The 23,318-nt window shown below is 39.2% G+C and overlaps 1 protein-coding gene across 2 annotated transcripts in view; it reads right to left on the bottom strand.

Annotated features, from left to right (window-relative positions):
* The window catches only part of CCDC39 (coiled-coil domain 39 molecular ruler complex subunit), a 29,268-nt gene extending 7,528 nt beyond the window's left edge, over positions 1-21,740 (bottom strand). For both annotated transcript variants that reach the window (XM_073359295.1, XM_073359296.1), the window contains exons 1-15: positions 21,540-21,740; positions 20,042-20,161; positions 17,269-17,415; positions 16,268-16,426; positions 15,227-15,319; positions 15,005-15,133; positions 12,853-13,044; positions 11,298-11,401; positions 10,668-10,800; positions 7,615-7,809; positions 6,729-6,893; positions 4,797-4,934; positions 3,109-3,317; positions 1,347-1,470; positions 125-284 (exon numbers count right to left, since the gene is read on the bottom strand). In XM_073359295.1, the coding sequence (XP_073215396.1) occupies positions 125-284; positions 1,347-1,470; positions 3,109-3,317; positions 4,797-4,934; positions 6,729-6,893; positions 7,615-7,809; positions 10,668-10,800; positions 11,298-11,401; positions 12,853-13,044; positions 15,005-15,133; positions 15,227-15,319; positions 16,268-16,426; positions 17,269-17,415; positions 20,042-20,161; positions 21,540-21,656 (2,185 nt within the window). In that variant the 5' untranslated portion in view covers positions 21,657-21,740. The remainder of the gene's footprint in view (positions 1-124; positions 285-1,346; positions 1,471-3,108; positions 3,318-4,796; positions 4,935-6,728; positions 6,894-7,614; positions 7,810-10,667; positions 10,801-11,297; positions 11,402-12,852; positions 13,045-15,004; positions 15,134-15,226; positions 15,320-16,267; positions 16,427-17,268; positions 17,416-20,041; positions 20,162-21,539) is intronic.
* Positions 21,741-23,318: the final 1,578 nt, after the last annotated feature.

Raw genomic sequence — 23,318 nt, 5'->3', positions numbered from 1 at the left:
TGTGTTCTGTAGCTAATTTATTCAGTAAGTACAGCCCTTTAGTATCATTGTTTTGTTCCGGTGTCCCTAGTTTATGCTTTCATCTCTAACTCACACAAATAATAACAATGTTCATTTTACATACTTGTCTCTGTCACTGTTTTAAAAGAGTTCCGGTAATTGCTGTTGCAGTTATTAAGAACGTGCATGGTATTTTGCAAGGCTATGACTTCTTTTTCAGCTTTGCGGATCTTTGCATCCAAGTCATCACCTTCACGTTGAAGGTCCTCCTTTTCCTGGGCAGCCTAAAAATAAAAACAGATCTGAGAGAGAGAAAGAAAGAATCCAACAGACATATTGTGATGGCTGTCTCTGGGCTGCATGGGTCTAACTGAAACACACTAATAATATCATGGCAATAACAGAAGAATACTTGATGTTAAGTAGTTAAGAAGAAAACCTTTTTCTATACTCTTACAAGAAATTAATCTTAGAGCCTGATCTTGTCATGAGCATCTATGCAGAGCTGATTTCCCTGGAGTTTTATGTGGGCACAGGGGTTCACATGTGTGCTCACAGTAGAAGTCTTAGCTACTAAGCAGCCAGAAAGTTCTGCTTTTTCTAGGTTTGAAAACCACATGGTGAGATAAGTTGTCCAAAGCACTCCCTAACTATAAGGCTGTTCTTGGATTATACAAATTTAAGACTAAAAGAGAACTCTATGATTAAGCCTTTCCTTTTGTACATGGATTTCAATAGAGTGGCTATAACATCTTCTGTGACCTATAAAACAGATGGACCAGACAAGTTAGTTCATTTCAGATTTTTGAAGCAAATAAAAATTAAGTCAGCGGTGCACTGTGTGAGCACCTGATTGCATCCACATAGAGCAACTTGCAGGATTGGGGCCTAAACTAGAGTTTTTCTGAAATCTAGCTCTGTGGTACAGATTTCTACTTCACAGTACTCTGTGGTACTGAATACTACTTCAGTTGTTTTTTTTTTTTAAATCCTATTCCAAATTGAGTATAGCTGAAGGAGCACAAGAGTAAACTGCAGGATGTCCTGCAAGGCATTTTGGGCCGAGGTCCCAATATGCCACATGCCATTCAGAAGAGCAGACTAGTTAGAATAGGGGTACTGCACTCTGGGAATAGGGGTAAAGAGCCATGTTCCCAAGACAGCAGGAAAGAATGCAGCTAGGACCTTTCTCCAAGAGAGGCAACTGGTGGGAGGTCAAGGTGGTTGTCTTAGAGGTACGGGAGTTGAAACCAGAGTAGAATAGGGGAAGCTATTAAAATCAACACTTATGATGGAAGAGTTTTTAGTCGATTAAAAGCATTCCAACAGTAAAGTAACTCAACTACCTTAATGACATAGTAGGTCTGAGTTTTCTCCTCTTCTCCTTCAGGAGGCATCATGACGATGGTAAGAATTTCATATCTGCATCTTAGTTTTTCAATTTTACTTAGACGGTCTTGAAATTCAGCACTGATTGATGGAAGAAAGTGAACACACATTGATTGAGATGTTTAAGAAAATATACGTTTCTGTCTTGTACCGTTTTATAGGCTATTCCTTGTATTACAGCAGCACTTGCTACTACCCCAGTAGTCTGAACATGCACAGGGAGCCAGCCATGAAAGCATTACTGCTTCTGCTGTTAGGTAGGTTTATTTATTCCCAGTCCTCCCCAACTGCAGACATCTGGTCCTCTTCCCACCCCCACAACTTCTCTCACACTACTGCTTAAAGTGGACAAATTTCAGATCCCTCACATCACAGAGAGCTCTGTGATACACCTCCCCCAATCTTTAAAGCTTTGGTATTTAAGTCCTACAGCTGCACAAGATGCCCCCTGCTGATCATTTCTTAATATTGCTACTGGTAAATGAGAATAAGCAAGAGCAGGCAACAACCCCAAATCAAATTACATGCAAGTACTAATTAGCTGTGTAACTGTCAAAGGAAAAACATACAGTCTGCACTCTGGGTGAGGAGTTAAGCTTTAGTCACACTAAATCACTCTAATTTCCTATTGCGTGGGGTGTGGTTAGCAGAGGGGTGAATAAAAGCCTGCCAGCTCAGCTATTGAGTGTTTGCTAGCTTCCTAGTTAGATTTAACTACTTACTACAAGACAGATATTAGGTGGTCAGAACTAAAAATTATAGTAAATATTTTGAATTAATTCTCTTATTATGAAGGCAACAAAGAAGTCTGTGCTTTCTTGTAACTTTCTAATATCACTTTACCACAGTATAATCAACTAAGTGGTATATGTGTACCATTTCTGATCCACAGGAGATTAAAAGCTCTACTACACGGGACTGTTAATGGAGATTCTCCGAATGCTTGTAAGAACTGTTCACTTACTGGGTCACCAATGAAGACCAGTTTTCTCCAGTATATTATTCCTGATGAGTAGGTCCTCTCATAAAAAAATAACTTGGCTGTTATAACTAGCTATTGTAACTAGCTCTAAATATACAGACAATGTAGTCACCAGCTATCCTGAACAAATGCAGCAGTGGAGGGTCAGACGTAGGAACTTTGCCTTCAAAAGCCAGACCTCTATTGCTTGAGCTTAAAGAGATTCTGTATGGCAGTAGGTATGCAATTACAGATTCCTTACAATACCAGATGACATATTTCCACATTGGACAAATGATGATTTCTTGTTCAGGATAGGATGGGGGATAGCAGAGAGTAAAGAGATATTTGCCTAGTGGTTAAAGCAGGAGACTGGCATCAAGAAACTTAGGTTCTATTCCCAACCCTTCTGCTGACTAGCTGTGTGACTTTGGGCAAGTCACTTACTATCCTCAGTCTTTTTGTTTGGGAAATAAGGATAATATCTACCTCCCTTTGTAAACATTTTTAGATCCCACATGAAAGACACTATATAAAAGTGATTTAAAAAATGATGGCTGAGAAATTAATTTATTAATGCTGTACTCAAAGACAGGGAATCTACTAGCTGATTTTTGAAATGTTTAAGAGAGGAAAATTGTAAACAGACCACACAGTTCACCCGGATATTTTGAATAATATCTTAATGTATTGTGTTTCTATTTTCCATTTACTGTTAAGAACATTGAAGGTAATGTTTTGAAAATAATGGTAACTACCTTACACTTTGCCGTTCCTGCTCCACAAATCTTATCTGTGATTCAATCATTGCCTTGTGAACCTTAATTTCTTCAGTTCTTTCTTCCATAGCTGTATTTAACTGTAGCTTTTGTTTTTCCAGTGAGAGAACTTGCTCTGCTTTGTTGTACAGCGTATCTCGAAGACGTTTCAATTCCAATTTTAAGAGATTATCTTCAATCATCAAATCCTATCAAATGCCAAAAAAAAGAGAGAGAAATAATACAAAATTAAAAGGTAGGTATGCTTTTCAACTTGATTTATTTTTAAACCGACACATTTTTAGAAATTCCAGTTTCCTGTAAAGCACTCTTTAAACAGTATTTCTATACCACAAAAACCAGCACTGAGCCTTAGGTTATTGTCTTACGCTGTAGTCTCAGCTGAGCCTCGACCACCCAGAGTTCTCTTGGGGACAGGGAAAAGGTGAGGGAAGCACTAGTTTCAGAGCTCCTGCTGCACCTTTTCAAGTGCTTCAGGGGCTTTTGCACCTCTTCCTTGTGTCTCACAGCAAAAGGAAGAATAGGACTTTTACAAAAATCTGTTCTAATTAAGAAGTCAAAATAAAACAAAAGGATAGCTGTGATTTATACAGAACCTACATTACCAAACTCATACTCCCAAGGTTGTGCTGATGAGCCTTGCTGGGAGGAAGAAAAAGCAAACACAAAAAAAGTCTTAGTTTCAGACTTTAGACCATAAGAAAAACAAAAGATTTTTGCAGAAAGGATGACAGTGGAAGGGAAACCAGTTATTATATGTAGTTGGTGCATCCTATTTGTTATATGATATTTAAATTAGTGAGCCAGAACATCCCATCAGTCTCAAAGTTGGAGAGTGAACATCTGGGTTTGGGGCATGCTAGCCAAACAGTATTAGCTCCTTCTTTTCCCTGTCCATGTAAGCCCCTCTGTAAGGTCATCTTGGAGCTGTGGCTCCACAAGGCTTTGGAGACTGGGTAGAAGGAACAATTGGGGTTCATCTGCTCTCCACAACATTATCCCTTGCCAGCTCCATGGATATTCTATCCATATTCTATTGTATTACTGATGTTTCTTTGAGAAAACTTAAATCCGAAAGTAGCATTCATTTCAAATTAATGATTTCTCAAAGAAACGTTAGTAATACACCTCTGGCAACAAAGCACCCTCCAAATGGATATTGCTTCATAAATGCAAGGGACTTAGTCAGTAATAACTGAATTCCCAATGGAGCCCTACAACTTGAGGTGGTAAGAGGCTACAGTTCCTCTGCACCAGGGGTTCCCAAACTTGGTTCACGGCTTGTTCATGGTAAGCCACTGGCGGGCCTCAAGACACTTTGTTTACCACTCGCAGCTCCCAGTGGCTGTGGTTCGCCGTTCCCAGCCAATGGGAGCTGCGGGAAGTGGCGGCCCCTGCTCTACACCCTCCCCAGACACTACCAGCTAATGGGACAATAGCCATGAAATTGTCCTTCCTTTGAAGATCTGGGTATTACAGGGAGGCTGAAAGACCAAGAAACTCCAGAGGGTTTCCCTCTGGCAGGAGATGACCCTGCACAAAAGAAAGTAGAAAAGAACCCCCAATCTATTAATTAAGAGTGTTTAGATGGTTTATTCTTAAAAAACAGAACAAAATAAAAAACCTCATACTTTCCATTAGTAAAAAGCCACAAATTATCATCATACCTGCTTAAGAGCTTTGGCTTTTTTTAACTCTTTATCCGATTTGTCATTGAAAAGGTTTAGTTCATCTATTCTGATCATCAGACCAGTCATTTCTTCTCCTGTCTTATCCATTGCTCTCTTGATAAAATGGACATCGCTCTGTTAGAAAATAAATGGCTTTTAGTTCATGACCCCGGAAACAGATTACACCAATTACTAGCAATTAATTAAAAATTACAGATTATAAACTCTTAGGACAGGGGCTCTCTGTTATATTTTTGTACTGTCTGTACAGTGCCTAACACAATGGGTTCTGGTCCATGGTGCTACTGAAATATTTTAGGCGGGGTGCAAGCAACCCTTTTATGACACCAATACACAACCTTCATATTCATGCAGTCATAGATTTTAAGGCCAGAAGGGACCATTATGATCATCTAGTCTTTCCTCCTACATAACACAGGCCATACAATTTCACTGCATCTACCCCAGCATTTATGGTTGAACTTTATAGAGCATATAAAGACATCCAATTCTGGGTAAGACTCCCAAGTGATGGAGAATTTACCACATCCCTTGGATGTCTATTTCAATGTTTAATTACACTAGTTCAGAATGTGCATCTTATTTCCAGTTTGAACTTCGATGACTTCAACTTCTGGCCATTAGATCTTATTGTGTCTTTGTCTATTAGACTAAAGAGCCCTCTAGCACAGCGGTTCTCAAACTAGGGCCGCCACTTCTTCAGGGAAAGCCCCTGCTGGGCCGGGCCGGTTTGTTTCTGGGGGCTGCGGGAAGTGGCACAGGCCGAGGGATGTGCTGGCCTCCCTTCCTGCAGCCCCATTGGCCTGGAGCCGCGATCGGCCAAACCTGCAGACGCGGCAGGTAAACAAACTGGCCCAGCCCGCCAGGGGCTTTCCCTGCACAAGTGGCGGCCCTAGTTTGAGAACCACTGCTCTAGCATCAAATATCTTCTCCCTATGTAGGTAATTATAGACCATGATCAAGTTATCTCTTAAGCGTCTCGTTGATAAACTACTCATGATATTCTCCAATGCTTCATTTAAAATTAGACTTTTTTTACTTAAAGGAGCAAGTGTTCATAGTTTGAAAATTGTTTAAAAAGAAACAAAATAAAGGCGCAAATTTGGGGGATAACCTGAGGGTGAGAGGAGAAGTTATATGTATATACACACAAAACAAAATTATTGGTGTGTCAAACTCATGACGGGCTGATGTAGAAACAAGTTAGGTGCATTTATACATTTCACTGTAACTGTGCTTGCAAGTAAAGTAACTTGCATATGCATATTGATAATTTGCATATCATATATTGTGATATACAAGATCTCCTAGAGCAACATTTTAAAAACAGAAAAAAGTTGTTTGTACAAGTACTGGGTCAGCTTTGGGCTTGTGAACGTGAACATTTTTTCCTTTAAACAAAGGACTTAAACTTTAACTTAAAACTAAAATCCTAATTGGACAAAAACAATGCAATTATATTGTAATACATAAGAGCTAGTGTCAATGGAGCACAATATTATCATAGAATAATGGTCTCTTACTGATGCCTTATTGTGAAGACAAATCTGAAAAGTTTCATTTTTAGCTCTGATTGCTTGAAGATCAAGTAGATGTAAAGTAAGTTAAGTTTGTGCTCAACACAACCCAAAATCCTCCTTCATGCCATAAGAACATAAGACTGGCCATTCTGGGTCAGACCAAAAGGTCCATCTAGCCCAGTATATGCCAAGAATCTTCAGTCGTCCAGTAGCTATACATTTCCCACAAGGTACATCAGAGGAGTGCGGTGTGAGGTTACCTGTGTAACTTGCATGAAGTTCACACATCCTAGTACCAGATTAATGAATAAAGAAAAAATCTCCCTAAACTAATTTGTTAGGATTTCCAGAATTTATATCAGCAAAGATGATGTTGTAAGTAAGTTACCTGAAGTTTCTTGTGCTGGGCATGTAAAAGATTATATGCCTCTTTCTTTTCTTCTAAGGTCTTTGTAAGTTCGGCAACTTTTGCTTCCAGAACTTGCCTTTCATCTGTATTAACATCCCCTTTTAACCGTGAGAGTCGTCGTTCCACTTGCTGGATATAAAAATCCTGTTAAAATTATATGTAAAAAATAAAATTGAGAGACTGAGATAAATAATTGTAGCTCTTTCTATAATGCTAAATCATTGCATATAAACTTTGGAACTAAATTTTGGCTTTAGGACAGTTGCCTAATTAAGCTATTGTTATTTTACAATAATATGCGGCCTATAGCCTTCTCATTTTAATGTGAAACATTAACAAAATGCTCTTAAATGATTGGTGTGTGATGATGGATCATAAGTAATCTCCTAAAAGTGTAACAAAGCACACACTGCACAGATAGGGAGTCAGCTATAGGGAGGCTTACAGCAGTGTTGCAATCTTGCCGTACCAGTGGAAATTGATATAAAGGGGCAAATTTTCAAAGTAGTGCATAGGAGATATACACATAAATCCCATTAGCAAATAACAGAATTTGGGCATGTACCTCTCTTGTATCGCTTCGAAAATTTATCCTGAAGCATCAGTAGTTCAGAGGAATCAAAGTGAAGAATTGATTTGGGAAATTAAAGTGGAGAACAGAAGATACAAAAAATAATACACACACACACAAAATTTCATTCATGCACCTGGGGAGATGAAACTGTAGAACTCATCACAAGCACTGATCATTTCAGAAACTGCATTTTCTAAGCAGTTAAAGACAGAAAAAACCCAAATAAGCTATTCATATGTTAGCCCCAAAGAACGATCACAAATGAAACTGAGGGCTTGTTAACACTTTTACCTGATTATACATGATTTCCTGTTGCTTTAAGGTGTCTGCATCAAGTATACGTAAACGACTGTTAAGGTTTTTAAGTGATACTCGGGTTCCCTCGATTTCTGCAATAATAGATTTCTCCTTCTCCCCCTGTATCTGTAACTCCTGAGTTTTCTTGAAATGGAGTTCTTTCAACTTGTTCATTTGTGTTTCTTTTTCCTGATGACAAATTACTCATTAAACACAAAAAGTCAGTTTTGGGTAATGCCTTGCAGGGACACACATTTGTCTTTATCATTCATAGAAAAAAAAAACGATACATATAAAATATTCTACATATGAGGTATTGGAAGCATGAAATTTTAGTATCAGAAGTTTTAGAAACTGTTTGCTGGTTTGAAAAGTCTTTGACTTTGGAGGATAAAAATGTGTTCTTAAAATTTTGTCCTTGCAAAAGTACTGGAGTGCACTTTTGAGAGACTTTTGTCCCTTTTAGTCTGTACTCCATTTCAGCAAACTATAAATTCTTGCCTCTTTCCAGTCTTACCCCTCACTGCCTTCCAATATACACCTGTAAAATAGGGTTGCTTTTTTTGTACTGATTTCTTACAAATGACTTACAATATGTTTTTTCAAGATTGTTTAACAATCAAAATGTATAACAGAATATGTATATATAATATAGTTTTGTTTTAAAATATATTCAGACATTTTAAAATCACTTCATTCTTTTCATACCTGCCAGGACCTAAGATGAGGTTTCTATGCTGCAGTTGATACCATTAACACCTGAAGCAAAGTAGGAAATTCAGTTCCTTGCTCTGTTTTAGGTGTTAGAGATGTCATCAACTGTAGTGGGATAGAATCTTGAACTCTGATTGTGAGAGGTAAAAAACATTAATGTGACCTGAAATGTATTAGAAACATATATGAACCAAAATGCTAAGATTTTTCAATCATTTACAAAATAATATGCTTAACTGTTAAAAAACAAACAAACAAACAAAAACCACCAAAGGATTTCTACTTGCCAAGACCTGAATTCAAAGTTTTGCGTTTCTCTCACCATCTTTAATAACATTGAGAGATGACTTGAAGGCAGGAGGGTTGAAAGAGAGTTTTATTTTTGGAATAAGTGTTGAAGGAAAATTATTGAACCCTGAACTCAGTAACTTGGGGGCAAGTATGGACTTGATCCAAAGCCTACTGAAGTGAATGGGAAATGGCTTTTGGATCAGGCCCTAACTGAGGAAATGATTTTTTTAAGATTTGTTTTTAAAACATATTTATTTTTAATTTCTATGACCACCTATGTGTCCAGTTAGGGCCAATTTTTTTGAACTAATGAAAAAAAAAAGGCAAAACTATCATCTCAAGTAGGATCAGAATTTGGTCCTTAGTCATTAAGGTCTTAAGCAGTTTTTGTATTTTTAAATGTATTTAAAAAAAATTTTCTTCCTTTTAAAAAGAGGTCCCCCCAAAATAGATATGGGCATTAGATAAGAATCAGTCCCTACAACACTGCTTTGCTACAGAGTCCAGGAGACGTCAGGAAACTCAAGCACAAGTGACGAATGGGATTTTGTCTGTATTGTTCTCAGTAAATATCTTTTCACAGTAAATTAATAGATGCGGGAAATAGACATGCATGCCTAATGTTGATGGAAAGCATGCTTCTGACTAATAAATTACAGACATTGTTCAAGAACAGTTCATCTTATTTAAAATATTACCCCAAGGCTGTAGAGCTGCCAAGCTCAGTGTCAGCTTGGGTTATCTGCCACATATGTAAGTAAAGAAACCCTGCTAATGGCTTAGCCACCCTAGGAGCAGATTTACGAGGAAGCAAATGCAGTTTTCAATTTACAGAAATGTTATATAATTCCAGCTAGTTTTCAGATTTTCTGCAGTATTTAATCTTTTTTAATAGCAAACCCTATTTTTTTAATCTATGTATATAGCTAAGGTTCATTTTCTCTAAACTGTGTATTAATATTCAAAGTGCAATTTAATGTACATAGTAACTTTATAACACAAGAGCAAAGTTCATGAAATAAGTCCCAAATGCTATCATGAGAGCAGCATTTCACACAGCTATTGCTTGAAAAATAAGACAGGGTTTGGGAAAACGAAGTGGCAGAAACAAAATATGAGATGGTGTGCATGACTGTAGTTTTTCTTGTCACTTGTTTGAGAACACCTGTTCTGCCACTTGTGTAATGAGGTCATCTGACAACTTTAGAGCATCCAATACCCTATCATCAAGCAAAATGTCAAAGGTTTATATCAGAAATGTCAGAGGCTAAACATATTTATAAAGAATTATTAACAAATTGGGAAACAGGGAGTTTGGTGGTTTTTTTATTTATTTTTTAAATAAAGTATAGGAAAGCTCATCTGTCAGGCTGATAGGGAGCCAAGGACCTGAAAATCCTAGACTCCCAGAGCATCCAGACTCACAGTTCCTAAGCAGCCCAAGCTCACAGAGCTTCCTGAGTCCATGGCTCCCAGTAGAGGTGGATAGAGAATGGTAATTCCATTTTGTGTAGAAATGTGAATTTTTTGGTTTTCATTCTGACGCTGAACCAAATCAAATTTCAAAATCTTAAAATCCTCCATGAAATGGAATTAATATTCTCTGCCCATTTCTAGTGATAGCTCCTTAAAATTTAGCCACAAATCTGGGATTAAATGACCTTTGTCTAGAAATTCTACTGGATGTTTAATAACCACAAGTGATCAAGATCTAGGTTTCATCTGATCTGAAAGATGGCAGTTCCACTTCACAGTGCCCCCTCAATACCATGCCTTGATTCAGTACCAATTCGGAGGGAAGAATGCCACCTATCAAATCCACATACCACTTTGCACAACACCAAGGCTTTCCCTAGGGATCTCCTATCCAAGTCCTGACCCAACTGAATATTGCGTACTTTAACGTTTGAGGGGGAATGGCTGCAGGCCATATTAATTAATAAATAAATTCAATTTTAATCCATACATAAATGCTTGTCCGAAACACAACCTGTAAAGTCCACATTAATCCTAAGTGGCAGATATTGTCTAAAAGGTTTTACTTTAACAATTTTCTCCTCTTCTTTTAGTATTTCTTCCATCCTGAAAGCTTTTTCTTCTAAACTCAATGTCTTCTCAGTCACAAACTTCAGTTTATTTGAAAGATGCACATTCTGATCTTTAACATGGTTTAGCCTGAACAAAATTATAAGGCACCATGAGTTGAAATGAAGGGTACACACAAAACACTAAAATGTTTAGAACAGTTGCTTGACATTTAAGAATGTCTAAAAATGTTTAGAACAGAACAGTTGCTTGAGAAGTGAATCTAATAAAGCAATTCATTATATTCATCGAAAGGCATGTAAGTGTGTAGAGTGCTTAGGTCTGTCTCAGACAACTGTTATGGACACTATTACCACAATTTTATAAACTAAACAAAAAATAAGATGACAGCCAGGGCCCACACAGATTTCACCCCCCCCCCTCAACTGAGATGAGACTCACAGAGTATTTCAAGGCTATTTAGTCCAAAGAGTAACTAGGACAGTCTAGCTGTGTCACAAAATATCCTGCTAGTTGACTACTTAAGTGTCCAACATTGTTTAAGGTTCCTTGGTATGAATAACTTCATCAAAGATCTGATTGTTACAGAATGTTATAAACTTTTTCTAAGAGTTTATCTTTCTTACCTGATGTGTTTTTCCTGGATTTCTTTCTTCAGATTGGCCATTTCTGTTCTCAGAGATTCTAAATCAGAAGCAGTTCTGTCCACAGTGGCTTTTAAAGTATCCAGCTAATAAATAAATAAAGTAAAAAGGATCATTTACTCTATTTTGTAGTGTGGAACATTTTAGTACATTTATAAACAATTAATTTTCAGAAAGCTCACTTACTGTTAAGCATTACCAACACTGAAACGGGATAATACTTTCTTTTATAAGTATATAAATATTAACAATCCGCCTTCGGTGCCCCATCAAAAATGTCAAAACATTTGCTAGTGTTGCTAACAAACCTGTATTTCTACAAAGCGAAGATTATTCTAGATAGTTTTAAAGTGTTTTCTCTAAATGGAAAAAAAAAAAAAGGTCCAGATTCTCAACTTGTGTAAATTGGCAAAACCCATGAAATCAGACTGATTTACAGCAGGTGAGAATCTGACCCTATATATTTTTAATTAATTAATTATCAAGAAGAAAGAATGGGACCAGATACTGCAACTGCATCTGTGTGAGTAAACCCTTGTGCTTATGTGGCGTTCCAATGACTTCAATGAGGCTCCATATGGGCACTAGCGATGGTGTGAATCCAACAATTAGTGCTGGCCCAAACTCTGCTGATTGCACAACATTACTTTGGTTAAACTAACGGAGGATTCTGAGGTACGAGGACACACAGACTATTCATAAAAATTAAACAATAAGTTTTATGATCATAATGGTACTTTCTGACCTCAAAGTCTATGATTCTATAAAGGGAAATATTTTTATGCCACACAAAATTAACCTGTGGAACTTTTTTCAGCAAGATATAATTGAAGTAAATAGTTCAGCAAGAGAACAATACTTAGCATTTTATACATTCCAACGTCTTTACAAACGTTAGCTGTTTAATCTTCAAAATACACCTTTGAAGGAGGGATGCAGGTATTGTTCCCATTTTTACAGATGTAGCAACCCACTACCCCATATTGCCTCTTTATTGGGTAGCTTTATGAAAATGAAAAGCCTCTACAGTTATTTTAATTAGGACAAAATTACAAGGGCTGTCAGCCCTCATTCTTCAGAGCATAAAATGGTGATCATCTGGAGAAGTGAAGACATTTTTTTTTCACCATGTTACAGTACTACAAAATTAGATGCATGATATGTGTGGTAAAGATGGGGCATTATACTCTGAAGCATCTAGTAGTCACTGTCACAGGCTGGATACTATTTAAGGGAAACATTTGAACCAGCCATTGGAAGGCAACGCAGTAATACAAGGCACTTCCTTTCTCAATGGCTACATGCTTCCTCCTCTGCAGCATTACCAGCCAAAGACCAAGCTCAGGATTCAAACTCCAATACCCCGCACTGCATTGGCAATTGCAGACATTTTGTTACAACATAAGGACTGTATCAGAAAATGAGAGAGGTCACCATATATTTCTGCATTTTTGCTGTCACATTCGTTTCATTAATTAAAAGTTATGTTTTTTTTTTTTATTTTTTACTTTTCCCTGAAGCATTTAGTCGCTATTACCTCATCCTGGAGTTGAACTCTGTAAGCATCTTGGTTTTGGTAATCTAATCGGAGTTTGGCAGCTTGCCGGTCAGCAACAGAAATTCTCTTTTCATACTCCACGTTATTCCCAGTCTCGTTTGCCAAAAAACGAATCTTCTCTTTAATCACATCTTCTTTCTTTCGGATCTCCTGTCTTACCTGGGCTAATAACTAGCAGAATAAAAAACATTTCAAGTGTTTTAAATAATGCAACAAGCATTGCCGTAAGACTGTTACTCTTTGTTTTTGGCTATTGCTTTACCTCAAAAATGATTAATAGTAAAAAGAAACAAATCAAAATATACTTTAATGCAATAGTATGTGGTAACCTAGGTATTGCAGCACCATGAAATAATTTCCTTTGATATGTGACTCATTGAACTCCTATTTAGCAACATAAAATACTGAAAATATTTTGGATAGGCAACTTCTATTCCAGTTCTCTCTCTCAGTATTAAAAATCACTGTAAACTTACATAGAACAGTGACACGCTCAAAGTGACAGGAAAGGAAGAGGTTATAGGCATAAACAGCATTTTAATAGACCAGAACAGGGGAGAGGGCATAGAGGAGGTTACAATAATAGTAATAATTCATAGCCATGACAAATGATGACCAAGGTGTGCGTAAGGGTTTTAGCACAGCAGATTTTAGGAAATGGTGGATTTTGTTGTTCTTAAAGAATAAGTAAAATGGCTCAGCAAGAACTTAGATATTGGTGAAACAATAGTGTACAACAATTAATTTCATGTTCTTTGAAAAGTGACGGCAAAAAAATGGCACCATCTCTCTTAGCTGATCCGGTCCCTATATTAAGAATCATAACTGCTTATTTTAATCAAAAAATAAATCAACAGGACTAATTGCAGAGTATGTGAAAAAAGGTAGCAGAATCTGGCCACTAGCAATTATATGGCCTATAGTACTAAAGAGCTCAAGTTATTCCAGCTAAGTTTCTACATTAACTCACATTCTAAATGATTCCTCCTGATTTTTTTCTCTTTATTATATTGTTTACTGTTGTATAATAATAATAATAATTCAAAACACTTTTTCCCACAGAGCTTCCTAACCCAAATGTGAACAACATGCAAAGCTGAAGTTCCCCTGTTTTTCAGGGCAATTTCATACTAGCCAAAGCTGAGATTTAGTGCAGAATCTTCTTTCAGACATATGACACCTTTTCCAAAATCTGAAGCTATCATATGAGGCTTCTGAAACTTTATAAAAATTCCACTTTGATACCCATGTTTATTTCTACACACATTTCAAATTCAATACATATAAAACAAAAGAGAATGTGCGTTATTTAACCCCCTTTCATTATAGCTTTTTTTTCTAGGACAGAAACATAAATCTCGAGGCTCTAAGAGAATGAGAAAGGTGACAAATAATAGAAGCAAGCATTAACTTGTAAAATGTAATCAAAACAACACTTTTTGAAAGGCTTTTTAAAAAGTGCTAATGTTGATTCATGTTTGTAGCAAGCTCTTAGGGCTAAATTCTGACCTTAGAAAGCACTAACTCCAACTGACCTTTATAGGGGCCACACATGCACATGACGGCAGAAATCATATCTGTCAGAAATCTAAAAATTAATTCCCCTATTTTCCCTTTGAATCATGTCCCAGACCTGTAATTTCCCCCTCCCCCCTCTTTTGCAGCCCACTGTCCTTTTCTAAGAGGAATGGGTAGAAGTCTACCTGCTCTTAGTGCTGATAAGACAAGACAGAGGGAACATTATCAGAAGTTGCAAGGCACTCTAGCTCCTGATGGAACAGGGAACGTCAGACTGGAACTGAAAATTAAACCTGAGACTCCTGTATGGTAGTGCAGAAGAGTATCGCTTAAGTTGAGAGGGACTTTACTTAGCTTTACAGACACCCCTTTAAGACTAAGAATATTTATCAAAATGATGCAATGCAATGCAACTGTGTAGGTAATCTTCTGTAATATATCTTAAATTTGAAACAGCTGAGTGAAATGTAAAGAAGACCAATGCAGAAAGGAATAGGATACGGCCCATTATGTTTTTAATGTTCTTCTATTTGAGACAATAGCACCATTTTCATTATTGGTGCAAGGTTAGGCCCACTATTTATATAAAGCAAACTCTGAATACATGGTTTACCAAAGCACAGTGATCTATTTCTTGATCTCTTTTCTGCATCTGCTCTATTGTACTTTCCCACTGTCTGATCAGCTCTTGCCTTTCATGGTGAACTCTGCGAAAATCTTCAGCTGCCTTATCCAGCTCCATCTGTAAAGAAGTGAAGCCCTATTAGCAATGGTTTCTAATTTTAAGAAGTACTTCAAATACGGAAAATAATCTTCATTTGCTTCATACACAAACCTGAGCACTTATGGTTTCTGTAAGCTCATTGTCAAGAATTTTGTGTTTCTGATTAGCTTCCATAGTCATCTTTTCTATCTGTTGGGTCAGCACCTGAAATGAAATGATTTAAGGACTAACATAGTTAATTAATTATAAATAAATACAAAGCTCTGCTACAGTTAAGTTGGGAGTTAATGAGACGACATCTATGTCATGCGTTTGAAATGCATAAAAAGCTAAGGGTCCGATCTTGTAAACCTTTGCTCATGCAAGCAGCCCTAACTCATAGAAATAGTCCCTTTAACATCAATGGGACTATTTGGGTAAGCTATGGTATCTGAATTGTCTATTCATTCAATAAACATGACAATAAAATTAGCTTTAATTTGAACTGTGTGCAAAGAACACTTACATTTATCAACAAAAATACTCTTTTCCTAAGCGATAAGCTACTTGAGAACCATCTATGAATTTTGAACTAGTTGCTTGATGCGTCTACTTTATATTTAATATCAGTCTTTCATTTCTCTGGTCAATTTTATTCAAATAGCCTTATTTTATCCTCATTGATATTAAGCAGTTCAGTTCTAGTTTAAACAGGAACATCTAAATTACTTGCACTTGTTTTTTCAGAGGGTCATATGTCCTAGATCTAGGATAACCTTCCTATTGAATTCAGCATGAAGTTCTGTTTAAAATTTTATCCACGGTGACTACTGGCCATAATTAAATACTTATGTACTTTCAGGGTAAACGTCAGCCTTATCTAGCAGAACAAACAAATTCTAATAAGTATTAAATTGTGCATTTTAGCCCTTTATAAAAACAGTCACCTATATAACCTTTAAAAAAGAATTTAAATGAAATTTCATTGATGTACTAAATGGAAAACCATCATAGATTAAAAGTGCTGTTGAACAAAATGTCTTGCCTCTCTCTCTGTCTCAGTCTACCTAACCTGATGACATGACAAATCCTTAGATGCTAAAATTAGCCTTATGTTCCTGTTGAAAATATACATATTATAATGTTTTTTTTTTAAATGGTATATCTACATACTCTTAATTTCCCATCATCCTCTTGAGCATACTTCTGGATTGTGACTGCATCATTGTCTTTATGAGCTGATTCCTCTAACCAGGCCTCCAGAGCTTGCTGATCCCAGTTCATCTGGCATCTTAAGGCTTCCAGCTTCTGCGTGGCTTTGAATATATTATTCTGGAAAAGTTTGAGAGAAATTAAATTTTAAGTTATGTATTATCTTTCTAAGCACAAAATCAAAACAGACAATGTAAGTGGATACGGACTAGTCTTGGGAATTTAGTGGTGTCTGAAGACCAGACTGTTAAGTGGATGAGTCTTTTTCTATGGCAAATGTCTTCAGTTTGAATAATGTCAGTATATGGTCCTGGCATTAAAAAGAACCAAGGCAATTAAGTTTCCATAAACCTAAAAAAGAAAAAAATTGTCTTAACCTGAGGTGAGTGAACCTTTGGCACAAGATGCCTATTCTATTATCTGGAGTTAATACACGCTTGGTGAGAAATTGATCCAACTCATCATTTAATGCAGTTTACGCCCCCTCACCCCCACCCCAACCCCAACCAAAGAGCCAAATTCGGATACTCTTACTCCAAGAGTGGTGCCAAGTGACTGAGAGGGGACTTCCCAATGTGAGAGGGAATGGCAGAATCCGGCCTTGTACAGCCAGGAGGAGGATCTGGCCATTTTGAGCACCAAAGAGAGTCAACAAAAAGGAAGACAGCCAACCTGAAGGAATAAAAGTTAGCCTCATGGTTTGAAAAGAAGAAAAGACATGGTAAGTGATTGTTCTCCAGTTCTTACTAACACAAAACTCTTAACATGTTCCTGAGCAAGGGCTGAAGGACTGGGTCATAAATATTTGTGGGACATCACAGGCATTCGTGCTCCATCAACAAGTACTATTGTTAAAATTGTTGTCTTATGACCTCATTTGTCTAAGGAAAAAACACTACTCATTGCAAGAAGAATAGTGATAAACAGAACAGGTTACATTTTACAATATTTTTGAATCTTACTTCTTGACTATTTTTTTTTTCCCTTAAGGAAACCATCTGATTTTCCAGCCGTTGAATCTCTTTTTTGAGACGTCCAAGCTCTCTCTCAGCAAGGGCTTTAAAGTGCTCTTCGGTTTCAATTTCATTCTCTCTGGCTCTGTAAAGAGACTATAGAATAATATAGTTCATTATTTTGCATGGAATCGTTAACAGGCATTTAACACGCAATACCATTTTTATTATTTCACCAGAATCAGAACTCTAATAAAGGTAACACTGATATAAAACTATGAAATTTACATCTAGGGATTTTACAGAACTAAAATAAAAATGTGTATGGAGGCTTTTGAAATTCAGAGTCTGATTTGCATTGGTGTAAATTCAGAGCAACTCCATATACCGGTGTTTGGACTTTTAGATATGGAATTCATATTAAAAAATCAATGACCTTTATCAAATGTTCTCAGATTAGCCTTCCCTATCTAGCTAAGTGATTCAAAAATATTTCATGCAAGATTCAGAATCCATTATTTCACTGTTCTATAGTTCAGAACCAAACAACAGTACAGATAATCATATTCAAACTAGTCTCTCCATCATTATGTAGCTTTCTGTCTGAATCAGGAGGCAAAGCAGCAAAGAGTATTCTATTGTTTTGAGCTGGGATGGATTAGCTGACATAGATATTACCACATGCCAGCTGGGTGCCTCTTTTTGTCTCGCAAAATTGCTTTAATATATTTTCCCCTATACAATACCCAATCTTTTACCTACTGGAAGTCCTTCTCTTACAGAAGAAGGAGCACATGGTGTTCTTCATCTCAATTGCTAATTAAAACTTGCATCTAGCACATTAAAACTAAGAGGCTGTTCAGCTGCAAGGAAGCCATCTATCAGTCTCTCAGTGCCCTTTCACATGGGTTGTATCAGTAGATTCATTACTGAGAGTTTCTTCTCAGACATCCATTTGAAATCATAGGCTGTGATTTAGTGATTTGGGGGGGTCCAGCCTGAGACTCCTTAAAGGGGTTCATTTTCAGAAAGTTCTGAGCACCCACCTGTGTAAATTGGGCTCCTTTAAAGTATGTGAAGTTGGGTATCCAAAAACAGAGGCACCCTAAACCACTAATCATTTGAAAATTTGAGCCTTAACTCTTAGCCACATAACTAATCACAGAGTTTAAGGCCTGAAGGGACCACCAACTCATCTAGTCTAGTATATCACAGGCCACCAACACCACCTCACACCTGCACACTAACCCAAACAAATCAGGCTCTCTGCAACTCCGGAGGATTTTCCAGCAGTAGGGAATAGAAAATAATTTTTTGCCTCCTGAATGAGAAGTAATCTTCACAGTGGATGACAAAGTGAAATCTCTGTGGAGACTCCATGAGGTAAGTCATATTTTTTATCAGATGAAACTCTAAAGAACTGATATAGTCAAAATAAAGTTATGAAGCTGCTAAAAGCCTATCAGGAGGTCCCAGTAAAATATAGTCTGCATTTGGTAACTTTCAACAGATGTTCTTCAAATGCTTTAAGAAAGTGGTTAAATAGTACTCATTTTCACAGATGGGGAAATGGAGGCACTGAAGGGTAATGTCTTTCTACAGATCACATAGCAAATTGGTGCCAGATTAGGGAACAAAGTCCAGAAATCTGATTTTGAACTGTCAAGGTATGTTTACGCTAGAATTACACATCTGTGTCTGGCCCACATCAGCTGAGCTGGGCTTGTTGGGCTGTGGGTCTGGAAAATTGCAGTACAGACAGTTAGGCTCAGGCTGGAGTTAAGAGCTTTGGGATTCTGTGAGTGGGACGGGTCCCAGAACTCATGCTGGAACATTTACACTGCAATTTTACAGCTCTGCAGCCTGAGCCCAACTCGGCTGACAGGGCCAGCCGTGGGTAGACATTGCAGAGTAGACATACCCTCATACTGGTGTGAAACCAGTAACTCCATTGATCTGAGTGGAGTAGTTCCTAATTTATAGTGGTTTAAGTAAGGTGAGAGGCAGGCCTCAGGTCTCCTGAGTCCCAGTTCCATGCTATAAACAATAGAAAGTTACAGAATTCATTTATGCACCTTTTTAGAAAAACAACTTTTTTATATCATTAATGGTATCTCATACCAAGGTCTACGCTGGATCCCAATTTGGTCCGAGTGCAATTCAAGCTGTTAATACTGATCTATAAAATCCTATAGGGTTTGGGTTCTAGATACTCAGAGACAGCCTCATTTGCTAACATGTGCAGTCACAACAGCTGAGATCCCTAGATTAGATGTATTTATCTAATGCATTTATCTGAAAATTTGGGCCCATATGTCCTAGTCATATGTCTCTCAGAGTGTAAAGCAGAGTTCTCTCTCCCCTTATAGTCTTGTTTCACTTTTCAAGAATTAAGTCCCCATTAGCATTTGGCAATTAACCATCTTCTGATCAATAAAAACATTCTCCTTTTACAATTTTTTTTTTCCAGATTGAAACAGTTTTTTTTTTCCCCCTGGGTCAGACTTATCTATCTATTACTTCTGTAAGTACCCATTGCCAAACTATCCTAAAATCTGTGCCTTCATTCCATGCACAATAATTATTTATTCATTTTTCATTAATTTAATAATATTTTTGAGACATGCCTTCATTTATTTCCTAGGCAAGTACTGGAAGGCTCTGAGGTCTCTCATCAGTAGTAAAATGTATTCAGACAAGTAGATGTGTGTACAAATTAGAGAAAAATATCAGGCAGAATTCTAAACTGGATAAGGAGGATCTACTAGTTACAACAATTTACCTGTGTAAAGTTGAACTCCTGTCTGACGTTTTTCAAATGTGATGTCATTGCCTCAATACGCTCTTCAAAATCAGTCAACTGATTTTTTAGGTTTGCTTTTTCTTTCTGCAACTTTTGCAGCTGTAAACAAACAAAATCTACTAGTTTATTGAATATATCTTCAGAAAGCAATATATACTATTTAACAAGCAATACTTGCCTGTTTACAATATATAAACTGTATAATGTAAACCACACAAATATAGACAATAGACTTCATTTCTTTAAAAATGAAGGAAGAGAAAAATAAATATAGTTGGTCTAAATAATAAAAATGTTAAAAAAGTAATGTTACTTATGCCTTAAAAGATAACCCAATGTGACATGGAATTATGTTTATCATTTATTTATATAGCATCTTTTATCCAAATGCATCCTAAGTAACTGATTATATGAAGTATAGCTCTGTTCTTGCAAGTGGATCTTCCAGTGTTTAACAGTAAGTGCATAACAATATTATGCAGTTTACGGCAGGAACCGAAGAATACCGCATCCAACTGAAATTACCAGGGGCCAGAATATAGTTACATATGCTGTTGTTCAGTCATTGTATATAACAGGTGTATATTAATTTTACAAATTAAAGAGCCTCATCATCCTTCTCTTGCACCTGGCACAGTCATTTTAACTAGTGCAAAGTGGGTGTGAAACTTATTTTTCTAATTCTGTAGCACATTACTTCTGTTGTGCACTGGTGTAAATAACTGTATGAAGTGTAGGGTAATGGTGAATCAAGCCCATGTCCTGAGAGATCACGAGATCTGTGCAGGAAGACTAATAGGACATTGAGGTTATAAGAATGTCCCTGCATGGATCAGGACCTCAGTAAAGAATAGCTGAAGATGACAAACTCAGGACCAGCCTAGAAGGAGAGGGAAGGATGAAGAGTTTGTCTCGGACATACTTTAACCCTACTCCTCTTGTGAAAAATGCCATGGGAGCTTTATGTGTGGGTAGCCCTTGGGATTTATAAGTCAGCTGTCAACAGGTGCCCCCAGTAGCACAGCACCATGCTGCTGGGCCATTGGGTCAGTGCATAAACTGAAGAGTAGCATTAGCTGCATGAGCCCCCGCGGGGGAGGGCCCTGGCCTGGGATAGATTCTTCCCTAGGGAACCCCAGGTGGGGTGTTTTGGGGGGTGTTTCCTAATGGGGGCCCTAGCCTAGGACCCGTGGAGGGGTTCGAACCCCAGTGAGCAGGCAAGGGGATGCTTCATGTCCCCCCACTTCCCTGGGGGGGGGAGGGTTCGTATTCCGCCCCGCCCGCCGTTAGGGGCCGGGGCCGGGTCCATTCATGTCTCCCTCCCGCTGGAGGGGAGGGGGATCCGTGTCCCTCCCTCGCTGGCGAGTCGGGGAGGCGTCAGTCCTCCGGCGGGGGGTCGGGTTCATGCCCCGTTCCTGGTGAGCCGAGGGGGGGGGGTGTTCGTGTCCCCCTGTCGGGCTGCAGCCTTCCCACTCACTTCCTCTTCCAGCGCCTTGTTCTCCGCGTTGGCCACGGGGATGGCGAACCCATCGTCCCAGTCCAGCTCGGCCAGGACCGAGGCGGAGGAGCCGCTGTCGGCGTCGCCACTGCTCATGTTGGGGCGTTGGGGTCCCTGCAGCCCCCTCGGCTCCGGCTCCCTGGCACAGGCTCCGCCGCCAGCTCCCTTAGCAACGGGAAGCCCTTGGTTACGGACCAAACAGGAAGTCAGGCGCGGGAGGGAACCCGACTTCCGGTCACACATTTCCCCCCCCGCCCCTCCTCGCACGCGTCCACATCCCCCCCCCCCCGATCACCCCAGCCCCCATGCCCCCGACACGTGTCTCAATTCACCCCACCCTCTTCTCCCGGGCGCTGCCTTGTCCCCCCGTCGCAGGGAGTTCCGTGTCCCCCGGGCTGAGGCGGTAGGGATTTGTTACCTCAGCGTGGGGCCGGGAAGGTTGCTGTGGACCCCCCCCCCCCGCCCCGAAAGGTAGGGGAGGGGTTGTGTCCCCCACTCCCCCCCACACACACACTGCGGATTTCATGCTGGAAAGTTGGGGGAGGCATGCCTCCCCGCCCCATAGTGAGACGGCTTTGGTGCTGGGGCATCTGAGGGGTTCATGCCCCCCACGCACCTCCTGAGTGTTGGGTTCTGTCTCCTCTCGCGGCCCCAGGACCATTTAGAGATTAATGAGTCTGCTCTACATCCTTAGCTAGGGTCCAGCTGGCTGTTAGCTCAGGCAGTAGAGGCTCATGCACTAAGCCAGGGGTGGGCAAACTATGGCCCACGGGCCACATCTGGCCCTCCAGACGGTTTAATCCGGCTTTTGAGCTTCTGCTGGAAGCAGGGTCTGGGGCTTGCCCTGCTCCCACACTCCAGCTGGGGAGCCAGGTCAAAAGTTGCTCCCGGAAGCAGCATGCTGCTGCTTCCAGGAGTTGCTTGAGGTAAGTGCCACCCAGAGCCTGCACCCCTGGCCTCCTCCTGTGCCCCAGCCCTGATCCCTCTCCTGCACCCTGAACTCCTCATTTCTGGCCCCACCCCAGAGCCTGCACCCCCCAGCCAGAGCCTTCACCCCCTTCTGTACCCCAACCCCAATTTCGTGAGCGTTCATGGCCCACCATACAATTTCCATACCCAGATGTGGCCCTCGGGCCAAAAAGTTTGCCCATCCCTGCACTAAGCTGTAGAGGTCCCCAGCTCAATCCCTACGTGAGCAATCCAGGTTCAGCCCCACAACTCTTTGCCCACCAGGGCCAGCAAGAGCTGGGTATCCTGCACACAGGTGGTTTTCAGTTTTGGAGATTAGACTGTCAGAAGTTGTATCACTGCCTTCTGCTAGCTGGAATATCACAGCTATATGTGAATCTACACGTATATGTATATGAGAGTCTTCCACGCAACTGACTGGCCAGCAAAGATGCTATAAATCCCACTGATGGAACAGGTAACAGCAATTCTTCTTGTTCTCAAATGGCAAAGGCTTATATTGTATTATCATAAATGTGCCCAAAAGTTTGTTAGGTGCCTCCCTTGGCAGAAAGAAGAAAACAGAATTAAATTAAAAGCGCCTGGCCCCAAGCATCTTACAGATTACTTTTGGAAAATGATGCAATGAGAGAAATAGTGTGACCCTAGAGCAGGCGAGGGAGGGAGGATGGGGCAACAGTAAGATTACATACTTACTCAGAGAGGTTAGTGCACAGCATAATAAAGCACAGAGCGTTCTTTTCATGAGATATACGAACACAGTGAATAAGAAGACTAATGGCCAACTTG

This window comes from Lepidochelys kempii, chromosome 9, assembly GCF_965140265.1.
Source record: "Lepidochelys kempii isolate rLepKem1 chromosome 9, rLepKem1.hap2, whole genome shotgun sequence".
NCBI lineage: Eukaryota > Metazoa > Chordata > Testudines > Cheloniidae > Lepidochelys > Lepidochelys kempii.
Note: the sequence above shows the minus strand (reverse complement) of the source record. Positions and strands in the feature narration are given on the sequence as shown.